This window comes from Lissotriton helveticus, chromosome 11, assembly GCF_964261635.1.
Source record: "Lissotriton helveticus chromosome 11, aLisHel1.1, whole genome shotgun sequence".
NCBI classification, from domain to species: domain Eukaryota; kingdom Metazoa; phylum Chordata; class Amphibia; order Caudata; family Salamandridae; genus Lissotriton; species Lissotriton helveticus.
In genome coordinates, this window is record NC_136072.1 from 475,555,666 (window position 1) to 475,568,955 (window position 13,290).

A 13,290-nucleotide genomic window follows, 5' to 3' on the forward strand; every position below is an offset into this window, starting at 1 on the left:
AGAGGATGGTGCCCACCTTCAGGAGACAGAACATAGTTGTTGTGTTGCCAGTCTTAAAGGTACAAGGACATCTTTTCTTCAGGGGAGTGAATATCCAATAACCCACAATCAAAATAAAGATGTTCTAGTGACGGGGAAAACTATGGGAGCCACTGTAACTATCTGGTTGTGTAGGGTAAGGTCAATGTGTCCCTTGTGAACTACACAGCTACTTATAAACACAACAGGCAAGGCACGTCAAGTCAACCTGCGAATGTGCATTAGGGCAACCATTAAAAAAATTGTAACAAGTTGTTTTCATGCAGCATTTATTGCCCAGAAGGAATACGTTACTTACTCTGTAAACTTCTATACATAGCCTGTAGTACCGTAGATTCATATGCTTAGCTTACTCCTGCCATCTTGTTTTAAGCTCGGAAGTTGCAAGTTGTTTTTCTTCAAAAAGTCTTTAGAGTCACGAGATATAGTGACTCATCCGATAGTTTGTATTGTGCATGGTCATTGGCTCCCTTGTTAGATTGCTTTTCACTAAATCGGGTGGGCTTAGGATAGGAGCAGTAAATGAAACAGTAAAGATGATCATGCAAGTTACATTTTAGAAAGATAAATGTATATTAGAAACATTTGTTCATGAGTTATTTGTTTCAAGGTAATAGGGTAGGTGCACATAAATCTACTGCACTACACGCTACAAATAGATGCTTAGAGGGTAAGTAACATTCCATTCGTAGCATGTGTTTGCCGTAGATACATATGCTTAGCATCAAATTTAAAGCAGTGCTCCCCAATAAGTGGTGGCTAGCTAATGGCTGATGTAGACGCTTGAAAAAGTGCTTGCAAGACAGTTTGACCCACACTAGCTTGTTGGTTAGCTAGAACAATAACCAGTAATACATGGTGAATGTATGTGGGTTATTCCAAGTGGCCGCTTTACAGATCCACCAAGGGAATGATGCCTAAGAAAGCCATAGAGGCAATTTTTTTGTGTGTGGAATGAGCTATTGTAGTAGCAGGCAGCACTCGTTTGTACTTGCGGTAGCAAGTTTGCATACGTCTGCCTATTCACCTTGCAATTCCTGCTTTGGAGATTAGAGAGCCTTTTAGAGGGTTTAAAAAGCTGCTGAGTTTTTGAACGGCCTTCGTCCTCTTGTTGAAATACATTACAGCTCTTCTAACAAAAGTGTGTGCAGTGCTCTCTCCGCTACAGAGTATGGTTTTGGAAAGAAAACTGGGAGCTAAATGATGTGATTTACATGAAAAGAAAAAAACACTCTAGGAAGAAATTTGGGGTTTGTTCTTTGTACAAGTTTATCAGGATGGACTGAAAATATGGTTCTTTGTAAGTGAGTGTCTGAAGTTCATTGATCTGTGTTTGCTCTTTAGCTTTCACTTGGTTATGTGTCTCTGAGGCTTTTGACACGGTACTCATGTGCCCTGTTGAAGTAATATCTTGGACTTCTTTCATTTCTATTTTGGAGTCTGGCCCTTCCCCACTGCTAGCAAGAACGATAGGGACGTCCAACGGGGCACTGGGGCCTCAACTTCTTAGTCACCGTCATGTTGAACCTCAGTTTTGAGGCCTATTTCTTCTTGGGGTTGCGCTTGTTGATCCTCGAAGACATTGGGGGCGTCTTCCGCCACTGTGCCTGCATCGTGGTGTAGGTCCACCGTCTCTACCATCAATGTCGATGAGTCTTTACTGACTGAAAGGCCCGCAGGTTTCACACGATATTTCCTCGTGGTTGGGAAACATGCAGAGGTTGCAGACTGGATGGTGATCTTGCCTGGAGCACTTTGCTAGGCACTTGAGCAAAAGCTGAAAGGCATTTTTTCGATCACTCCGCATGCGTCAAGTGAGGGAAGTTGATGGAGAATTGTTGAAGCCGAGGCTGAGATGCGTACGAGGCAGGGTTGGTCAAAAATCGGAATTCAGTGATTGACTGGTCCTTCTATGTGTTTTCGTTGATGGGTGAGGTACAGCAGTCACCGAGGAGTTGGTGAAACCATGTTAAAGCTTTGATACCAGAGTCCTGAAAAATATGTCTGACCCAATGGTGGAGGAAAACAACCTAACAAAGGAGCCAATGATGATGCTCAATACAGACTATAGGAGGAGTTGCTATACCTTGTGACTCAAAAGACTTTTCAAAGAAAAACAACTTGCAACATCTGACCCCAACACTGGATGGCAGGACTACGTTAATCACATGTATCTTTAACCAACACATGCTACAAATACATTGTTTACTGAAATAAACCCCTGCTTCAATGGCATGCCAACTACTGAAAACAGACTCAAAAGATATACATTTGAGATGAACATTACATCAATGATAAACTGCCTAGTGTCCCTCAGTTTGAACGAAAGGCTCTATGGATGTACCCACTAGACAACAAACTTGATACACACTGAAGCATCTGAAATGGGATTTGAACCAACTCAATCACTTACCTTCACTTTAATGATTTTACTCTTCAGGTTGTTGATCACAACAATGACATCATCCGAGTCGGGCATTGAGTCGGTGCCATCATGGCTAAAAAAGATGAGGAAAAAGTAATCATACCTCAAATTTGTTTTTAACAATATATGCGTACCAGTAAAATTCACATTCTTCCTTAACAGACATGCTGTAGAAGAGCACGCACTTTCATTTAGATGTGGAGGATGAAGCTCCTGTAATCTTTCATTACTTCGGCAAACAAACGGATCTTTTACGGTTCTAAAATCTTTTCCGTCAAAAAAAAAGATTACAGATTTATACAAAGGTATAAACTAAGACCAGCTATTTCATTTAGAACAACACACTGATGATTGTGATACTCTTGCGTTCCCGCCTTTCCCAGCTATATAAAAGACATTTTTGCAGTAGCAGGTAGGACCAATAAATGTTTCATCAAAAGATTCTGTCACTCTGAAAAGGAACCACAGGAGTGTTACCCCAACTCCATTCCTATGATTTATTTTTTAAATGTTGTCAGATGCCATCTGGGGAGGCCAAAGGGCAGACCGGGGCTACTGGGCCACAACTGTGATAGTTCTTGTTTGCTTTGGGTGTCCTGGGGCCAGTCGTACTGTGGGTCTGTAACCTAGGCCAAACAAACTTGTTCCGGACTGGACTGTCACAGCAGTCAAAGGATTCCAAGGAGGATAGTGTGAGGGGCAAGAGCTTAGAACTCAACAGGCAACCAACAGACATAATAATGTAGTCAGCATAATGTTTATTTGTAGTTGTAAAGGAAGTACCGAATATGCTACTTACCAGTATGCATCTGTTCTTGGCATGTAGGGCTGCTGACATTCATATCTTGTGCATAGATCGCCGCCTAGTGTTGGGTCCGGATGATTGCACATTGTTGTCCTGGAAGAGTCTTCGAAGTATCACGAGATAGGTGGCTCCTCCCCTGGACTACAGTGCGCATGGGCATCGACTCCATCCTTAGATTGTTTTTCACCATTGTGGCAAGGATGGAGTGTAACACCGTGAGTGATGACCATGCTAAGAGTAATTGTAAGTGCTGCAGCCGCTACAGGCGCCGGGGAAGAGGGCGGGCGATATGAATGTCAGCAGCCCTACATGCCAAGAACAGATGCATACTGGTAAGTAGCATATTCGGTTCGAGGCATGTGGGTTGCTGAATTCATATCTTGTGCATAGAATACATAGCAGTCCCTCCATTAGCGGCGGCTGCCTGTGCCAGCTGCAGCAGTTTGAAAGAGTGTTTTTAGAACAGCCTGCCCTACAGTTGTCTGCTGTTTGGAGTGCACATCTACACAGTAGTGTTTCGTAAATGTGTGTGTGGTAGACCATGTGGCTGCTCTACATATGTCGTCTAAAGGAATATTTTCAAGGAAAGCCATGGAGGCCCCCAACTTTCGCGTGGAGTGGGCCCGTGGGGGAACCGTTAATGTGCGCTTGGCTTTTTGATAGCAAATTTGAATGCACTTAACGATCCACCTGGCTATACCTGCTTTGGAAATGGGGCTGCCTTTGTGTTGTGGCGAAAAGGCAACAAACAGTTGTTTCGTTTTCCGAAAATCTTTGGTCCTATCTATGTAGTACATTAGAGCTCTTTTGACGTCTAGTGTGTGGAGCTTTCTTTCTGCCACTGACTCTGGATTTTGGAAGAACACTGGCAGTTCTATAGTCTGATTGATATGGAACTGTGAAACCACCTTAGGAAGAAACTTAGGGTTAGTACGGAGTACCACCCTGTTGGAGTGAATCTGTATGAATTACTCCTGGATAGTTAGTGCCTGGAGTTCACTAACGCGTCGCAGCGATGTGATTGCTATTAGGAAAGCCACTTTCCACGTCAAGAACTGAATCTCGCATGAGTGTAGAGGCTCAAAAGGCGGACCCATCAGTCTGGTGAGGACCACATTTAGGTTCCATTCAGGAGCTGGTGGGTTCCGGGGAGGAATAACTCGTTTGAGTCCCTCCAGAAAGGCTTTAATGGCAGGTACTCTGAAAAGCGAGAGATGCTGCCTGTTTTGGAGATAAGCTGCTATTGCGGACAAATGTATACAAATGGAAGCATAGGCCAGATTGCATTTGTATAGATGTAACAGATAACAAATGATGTTGCGAGTAGATGCATCTAGCGGGTTGATGTTGTGGTTTGCGCAATAAATGACAAACCGCTTCCATTTTGCCGCGTAACATGCTCTGGTGGTGGGCTTTCTTGCCTCTCTTATGATATCCATACAGTCGGGAGGCAAGTTGAGGTAGCCAAACTGTAAGACCTCAGGAGCCAGATCGCCAGGTTGAGCTGTTGCGGATCTGGATGCTGAATGTCGCCATGGTTCTGCGTCAAAAGCCTGGGTGTGAGGTGCAGCCTTTGATGCGGTACCACGGATAGTTCTAGAAAAGGGGTGTACCATGGTTGGCGTGCCCACGTTGGAGCAACCAGAATGAGTGTCATCGAGTGTTGCTTCAGCTTGCGTGCCACCAGCGGTATTAGAGGTGCTGGGGGAAAAGCGTACGCAAATCTGCCTGACCAGTTCATCCATATCGCATTGCCCTGCGACTGTGGGTGTGGAAACCTGGCGGCAAAGCTTTGGCATTTGGCGTTTTCCTTTGTGGCGAACAGGTCTAACTCTGGATGACCCCACTGCTGGAAGTACGGGTGGAGCACAGATGGATGTATCTCCCACTCGTGCATTTGGTGGCTGTGCCTGCTGAGCAGGTCCGCCATCTGATTGTCTTTGCCCGGAAGAAGTTTCTCTGAATGGCCCACTTCCACATGCTCTGAGCCAGTTGAGACAACTGTGGAGAGTGTGTACCTCCCTGCTTCTGTATGTAGTACATGGCCGTTATGTTGTCCGTCCGGATCAACACAACCTTGTTGCACAGATGTACTTTGAATGCTTTAATTGCCAAGAAGATAGCCATCAGTTCTAGAAGGTTGATGTGCATCTTCTTTTGCTGTGCTGTCCATAGTCCCTGCACAGTGTAGTGGAGGACATGAGCTCCCCATCCCTGGAGGGATGCGTCCGTTGTCAGAATCTGTGGCACAGGCTCCTGGAACGGTCGGCCCTTGCAAAGGTTTTGTGGATTCCACCAATGCAATCCGTTGTCAGAATAATCTGTGGCACAGGCTCCTGGAACGGTCGGCCCTTGCAAAGGTTTTGTGGATTCCACCAATGCAGAGAGTTGTATGCCCGACCGGTCACGAACGCTAGGTCTTTCAACTGTCGGTGAGCCTGGTTCCACTGACGTGCTAAGCACTCCTGAAGCGGGACGCATATGTAGTCGCGCGTGCGGGACTATGAAGATGCAGGAGGCCATCATGCCTATCAACTGCATGAACACTCGTGCCGGAAGCGAGTGTTGTGGTCTGAATTTTTGTATTAGCAATTGAATGCTGTTGATTCTCACTGAATTCGGCTGTGCTTTGGCTGCCAGAGTATCTATGTTCGCGCCCAGATACTGCCGTACGTAGGCGGGCTGAAGGTGGGACTTTGGATAATTCAGTGAAAACCCCAGATCGTGAAGAAGGTGAATGGTGTGGGACATGTGGGCGGCACACTGCTTGGCCGACTTCGCCTGGATAAGCCAGTCATTCAGATAAGGGTAGACGTGAACGTTCTGTCTCTGTAGGTGTGCAGCCACTGTCGCCAGGCCCTTGGTAAACACCCTGGGTGCTGTTGTCACTCCAAAAGGGAGGACCTTGAATTGATAATGTTGATTTTGATTGGTGAACCTGAGGCATTTTCTGTGTGAGGGGTGTAGCGGAATATGAAAATATGCATCCTTCAGATCTAATGTTGCTAGGAAATCTCCCTGACTGAGTAACGGTAGAACCTGCTGCAATGTGACCATGTGAAAGTGTTCTGATAGGATGTACTGGTTTAGGGGCCTGAGGTCTAGTATGGGTCTGAGGGACCCGTCCTTTCTTGGGATTAAGAAGTACAGGGAGTACACCCCTGTACCTCTTTCCTCCACAGGCACGAGCTATATTGCTCCTCTTTGCAGCATGACGACTACCTCCTGCTGCAATAAGTGCAAATGCTCTGTGGACATAGGACGGTGTCTTGGGGGCATGTTGGGTGGAGTGGATGTTAACTCCAGACAATAACCGTACTGGATAAGCTTTCTCACCCACCTGTCTGTAGTGATGGATGTCCAGACTGGTAGGAACTGCTGCAGTCTCCCCCCGACTGGTGTGGCATGGTCGGGGGGCAGTGACAAGGCGTCACTGTTTGTTAGTGGCGGAGGATCGGGAGCTGTTGTTTCCACGACCTCTGCCCTTGGAGCTGTTTCCACGATAGCCACCTCTACTTTGTTTGGTGTAGGTGGTTTGCGCGCCTCCTTTATTGTATTGTGTCTGCTGTGACAGCTGGCCTCTGGAAACTCCTCTATTGTTTGAGCGACAAAAAGAACCACCCCTGAACTGCTGGGACTGTAGAGCCCCCATAGACTTTGCAGTCTGTGTCCTTTTTGATCTTTTCCAAGGTGGTGTCCACCTTTGGTCCAAATAAGTGGTCAGAGTTTACAGGCTGATTCAGTATGGTGGTTTGTATCTCAGGCTTGAAACCGGAGATTCTCAGCCAGGCATGTCGGCGCAACATTACACTTGTGTTAATTGCCCTGGCCGCGGTGTCTGCCGCGTCCAGTGCACACTTGATAGATGCATTTGATATAAGCTTCCCTTCCTGTATGAGCATCTCTGCTGCCTCCTTATATTCATCTGGCAAGTGTTGTAAAAGGGTTTCAAGTGTATCGTAATGAGCCCTGTCATATCTGGCTAAGAGTGCCCGAGTGTTGGAAATGCGCCAGATATTGGCCGCTTGAGCTGCCACCCTTTTCCCTGATGTTTCTAGCACTTTAGATTCTTTATCAGGGGGAGGAGAATTACCCGTTGTTTGCGAGTTTGCCCTGTTCCGGGTATTTGAAACAACCAGAGAGTCCAACGGCAACTGTCCCTTGATATAGGTAGGGTCCCCAGGTGCTGATTTGTACTTTTTTTAATTTTGGGGTTTATCACTTTTGCTCTCGTGTTTTCTTTAAAAATGTCCCCAGCATGTTTTAAGACACCCTTTAGCATTGGTAGAGTCTTGACAGTTTTTTCCGAGGTGGAGAAGGTGTCAAACAAAAAATCCACTTCAATAGGGTCAGCATGGAGCTGGACATCATGATTTTTGGCTGCCCTTTCAATAAGCGCATTAAACGCCGCTGAGTCTTCAGTAGGCGAGGTTTTTACCGTATACACCTGATCTCCTGGGTCAGCAGCGTCTGCCCAGGGTTCATTGTGATCTTCAGGATCAGTGTCTATAGGATAACTGTACTCCTCATTGTCACCTTCCCCTGTCTCCACATCCGAGTAAGTTGGCGAGATAGGAGCAGTGTCTTGGCCATGTGGTGAAACAGGCTCAACAAGAAGAGGTGATGTAGTAGAATCCTTCTTATTTTTCAATGGAATTTTATATGACTCCATAGGCTGTTCAGGTGCGATCTTTTGTTTATAAATAGAAAGTCTACCCGTGTCTGCGTCGATGAATTGCCTAGACTGCTCTTCAAGCGGGGGCTGTCGATGCTTTGTGACAAGTTCCGCAGTTGTAGGCTTCGGCCCCGTGGACACCTTCCTGGACGCCTCGACGGCCGTTTTCAGGGTGAAGGCCTTAGGTACCACTTTCGGCGGCAGTGTGAACTGGATGGGCGCCGACGATTTTTGAGGTTTAGTGGTAGGCTTCGGTGTTGGAGTGTCCTTCGGTCCGACAGTAGAAGCCTTCTCTGTAATGCGTTTCAGCGATTCCGACACCTGCTTGGAGAAGGAGGCGGACGGCTGTGTCGACTGGACGGGCTCCTTCGAGGCACCGCCAGGTGTGGGCTCGAGGATCGTACCGCTATTAGCCTTATCCGGTCGACTCGCAGGATCTAGAACCTTCTGAGCTCCGAGTCCTATTGCCGTGTCGACGGTCTTCGGCGCAGACTTTTTCGGGTCGACGTCCTTGACCAGTTTCTTCGGTGTCGCAGTCTTTGGCTCGACACCCTTCAACGACCTCACCGGGTCGATAACACTCTTCTGCTTCGTCGGTGCCGATAGTTCGGAGGACTTCGAGCCGACCAAAGCAATACGCACTTTTGGTTTCGATTTCGCCTCCAGTGCTTTCGGTTGTGTAGACACCGATGCTTTCTCTTTCGGTTTCGATCGGTCAACCAGTGGCTCGCAAGAAATGTCCGTAGCCGGGCCCTGAGGCGAGACCGTAGCACTAAGTGTACGATCTCGGGTAAGGCCATGTGGCGATCCATCGACCTGAGCCTTAGTGAGTGTCTTGGTCTTGGGCCCCGTACCAACGATCGGGCCTTGCTCTTCGCCCGAGCTATCTCCTACGGCCCCGAAGGCCACATCGTCGTCTCCTACCTCGTCGACGACTTCCTCAACATCGAGCATCTCGACATCTGCGTCGTAGTTGGAGTCTATCTCCGATGCAGGATCAGACCCCCGAACTTCCTGCTCGACTCCCTCATCATCTTCGGTATCGAAAATGTTCCCCGGGTCAGGTGCCGTCTGCTGGGCCTCCTTGCGCGCTGCGTGTCGAAGTCGAATCGTCTTCTTGGAGCGGAAACGAGAACAAGCCATACAGCTGGCTTCATCGTGATCCGGAGACAGGCACTTGTTGCACACCGGGTGGACGTCGATATGTGGTTATTTTGAGTTGCAAACGGGACATCTCTTGAACGGGCTCCGTTCCATGATGGTTCGTCGATAAGGCCTCTGGCGTCGACCGGGCCTTCAGTGCCGAAAAGCCACGCGGCTCCTCCGAAGGTTCGGCTCGGAAACCGAGCTGGAACAAGAACTGGGCACCGATCGCAAGACAATACCGACTATAACTAAAGCCTTTTGGCCAAAAAAGAAAGTTTTCGAACTTGAGTTGACAAATATGCATCCGAACCCAATGGCGGAAAAAAACAATCTAAGGATGGAGTCGATGCCCATGCGCACTGTAGTCCAGGGGAGGAGCCACCTATCTCGTGATACTTTGAAAACTCTTCCAGGACAACAATGTGCAATCATCCGGACCCAACACTAGGCGGCGATCTATGCACAAGATATGAATTCAGCAGCCCACATGCCTCGAACTTTTATCTCGCAGCAAAAGCAAAAATCCCACAACTCAACAAAGGCACAATAACAAGGTTGGAATCTCAACTATGATGCCCAGTCAAACACCCCAACCCCTTTGTTGCCCTCTCTCTTCCTAAGGAGCTCTAATGTCAGCAGTCCCTGGCAGGACAGCACCAGTCTTTTCAGCACCACGTGACACAATGTTGCTTTTCACTTGAATGGCTTGGTGCAACTCACAACTAGAACCACCCGGGGAGTCCTGGAGACCACACACAATTCTGATCGCTCCTGGCTTCTCTTCCACCGACAGTTTGCTTCTTCAGGGTGTTCAGCACACTGGTAATGTGCTCTGCTGCTCCCTCTGGATAGTCTCTCCTCCTTTACGGCCAGGTACTCTCCTTTACTCTATCAGCAGTCAGGCAGTCTTCTACGTGCTACATAAATTGTTAGTTCCTCCACCAGAAAGTGCAGATCTCAGGTTAAAAAGCTAAACCAGTATCTACCCAAAACAGATCTCTCGGGTCCAGGTATTCAGATACTCATCACACACAGACCCCCTACTAACTCCCATGTGCTACACTTCCATTCCACATATATGCACTCAACAAGCACAAGAATATCAGTGTATAGGTGTTGGGTTTGCAATAAAGCAGATGCTCTAACACAGAAAAAAGGTCTGGTCATAAAGATTAACAAAACTTGACACAGTTCTACCACCACCACTTTATGTGACTTGGCTTTAAAGGCATGCCCGGTGTGACACTCCTGGTCAGAGAACAGGTTCTGGATCTCATATTACCATGGACATGCCTAGGCCACAGCACATGTGAGATTAGGTAACTGCCTATATTTGGGCGCGAATAAGGCCAGTGACAAGCGTCTTCAAAGGGCACAGAATGCAGCCGCCCGCATGCTGGTGGCCCTTCCGAACTCTTGCTCTGTTTCCCACGTACTTCAGAAACTCCACTGGTTGCCGGTGGAGAAGAGCATTCAATTCAAGGCGCTTCGTTTGGCGCATAAGATCTTATCACCTCAGGCACCTGTGGGGTTGGCGGGGCTGCTAAAGTTCTACCTGCCACGGCGTCCTTTAAGATCGTCCGCCTCAGCTCTGGTTTGCACCCCGCGTGTCTGGATAGCCAGAGCGGGTGGCCGTTCCTTTCGCAGCCTGGCCGCGCAACTTTGGAACTCACTTCCTGTGCCCATCAGAGTGATCCAGAACCATCTTGCATTCCGGAAGGCCATAAAGACCTGGCTTTTTCCGGCTTAAGCCTTTCTGATCTCTGGTTCTTGTCCTGGAGTCTGCGGTCTGCGCTGGGACGCCCCGTCGCTGGGGCAGCTATGCGCATTATAAATCCGATAAATAAATAAATTAGTATTGTTGCAGAATCCGTAGGAAACCAGCTTCAATGTGGCCTGGCACTGAGCAAGGGTGTACATCCATTTACTAAGCTGGGGTCATTCCCAGGACAACAAATGTACACCGAAGACTAGTGCTTCTGAAGGATGGGTGGGTACTGTTGCAAAAGAGAGAGAACCAGACATCAAAGATGTTTTCATTTTAATTAACACAATATTTCTTTGTTCTATTGTCCTGCTCATCCTTCTCTCACCTTTTTTTGCAGACAAGATGGAGTTATTGTTCAAAAGTAAATAGTATGAGATTGCTACTCCAGATACTTTTTATCCATCCGTTTCAAACTGAAAAGGTATAAAAATTCATAGAGTAAAAAGTAAAAAAAATATATATATATACCTCCATTGTCTCCTTCAGACAGTTAAGAGCTCCACCTCTTTCCAAGCATGCATCAAAGAGGTGCTTGGAACTACTAAAGTCAACTTCAATATTCTACTGAAGGGCACAGTACCTAACAACCAAACCCTTTTCTCGAATCTCATTGGCTCTATCAGACGGACCTGTGCTTGTATGAAGTGTGACACATGGGATTTGAACTAGATTTGAATAAATTGATCGACCATGATGTACGAGTTAATTACATTCGGTAACGAAGTATTTGGTAGAGAAGATTCTAGCCGCAGATTCCTTCACCCAGGCGTGAGACTGGATCCGGAAACTTTTTGCCACAGCATCCCTGCGCGCCGGGGGCGGGACGAGATCACGCGACTCGGCCCAGACGCCGTCCGAGCACGTGACCTCAGCCAGGTCACATAAGCCCGGGCGCGCCTACGTCAGTTTTCTTCGGAGAACTTTTCCGCACCACAACGCGGAAGCACTAAATAAAAAACTGTGGGAGCATGGGAAAAGTGTACAAAAGAGCATATAAAAAGGAAACCCCATAGAAACAGTGCAACACCGGAGTGTCCAAGGGCAAAGAAGAGTGGAAGAACAGAGCAGAGCCCTGAGCAGCCACCAAACCAACACCTAGACAGCAATCCGGGAGAGGGAACCTGCGTAAAAGTCATGTCACACGTAGCAAGACTACAACCACCCTCTGAAACATGGAAGGGGAGACAGCCCCAACAGGCAGGAACAACCAACCTCCACCCACCCCAGCCTAGAGGGCATCCATCCCCCAAGAGACAAGGGCAAGGCGCAACCAGAGAGCCCAAACCCAGAGGTGGTAGAGGGGCCAGGCCCCTAGCAGCAAGAGCAAGGGAGAAAGGAAAAGATGGGAGAAAACCTCCCCGACCTGGAACAGCCACAGCAGTGGGGCATAGGAACACCAGAAGCCCCACCTTCCCAGAACCAAAGAGGAGGGAAGCCGTCAAGAGCAAAAGAAGGTACTCACAGAGGACAAGGCCCCCAACGGGGCGGCCGTGAAGGAATCTGTGGCTAGAATCGTCCTTACCAGATACATCGTTACCGAAGGTAAGTAACTCGTACATCTCATAGAGACTACTAGCCACAGATTTCTTCACGTAGAATAGATACCCACGGGGAAGGAGGGTCTGTGAAAGGACCCCACCAGTCTGGACAGGACAGAAGGCCCACAGGGAACCAGCCCCATAGACCAGGGAGGCAACCTCGTCCCTACCAGGCAAGAGGGCCCCCACAAGTCAACGCCAGCAGCCCCAGAGTGATGTAGGAGGAAGTAGAAAGAGTGGAGGCCCATACACTCACAACAGAGGAACCAAGGACAAGGCCGGAGGGGCCGAAACACCCCACTCTAACACCAGGGCAACCAAGCTTCCACCCAACGCCAGGACAGGCAGAGGAACAAGAAGAAGCCCAGAAGGCCCAAGGAAACCAAGGAAGAGGCAAGCCCACCCAGAGGGAAGGCAACAGGCCAGTCAGAACGGCAGCTATAACCATAAGCCGCCAGAAGCATGAAGGACACTGAAGCATACCAGCTCTCAGCACAAGAGCAGGAAGGAGAGGAATGGCCGGACCTACCACTACGAGGGCCGTGCACACAACCTCAAGAAGCAATAGCAACATACAGAAACGCCATGGAGAACGGGCACCCAAAGGCAACCAGCACTCCCCAGCAGAGCATAGCTACATAACAGCTACCACTACCCCACATAGGGTACGGTAAGTCCCAAACACGGGAACCCTCTTCAGAAGAACTTCCGCAGCAGAGGAGAAAGCAACAGCGAAACGGGAAAAAACAGCCCAGCGGAAGGCTTGACCTCAGCCCAATGAAAAACAGAAGGCCTAATCTCAGGGCCAAGTCTGTGTAACAAGTCCTGCAAAAACACACATACACACAAGCAGCAAGGGCCGTCCAGCAGCCACCAATGCCAAAGTCCCTGCAA

The 13,290-nt window shown here is 48.3% G+C and overlaps 1 protein-coding gene across 2 annotated transcripts in view; it reads right to left on the bottom strand.

The window, feature by feature from the left end:
* UGGT1 (UDP-glucose glycoprotein glucosyltransferase 1) overlaps positions 1-13,290 on the bottom strand; it is an 822,704-nt gene that overhangs the window by 154,067 nt on the left and 655,347 nt on the right. For both annotated transcript variants that reach the window (XM_078666074.1, XM_078666073.1), the window contains one exon: positions 2,453-2,537. In XM_078666074.1, coding sequence (XP_078522200.1) covers positions 2,453-2,537 — 85 coding nt within the window. The remainder of the gene's footprint in view (positions 1-2,452; positions 2,538-13,290) is intronic.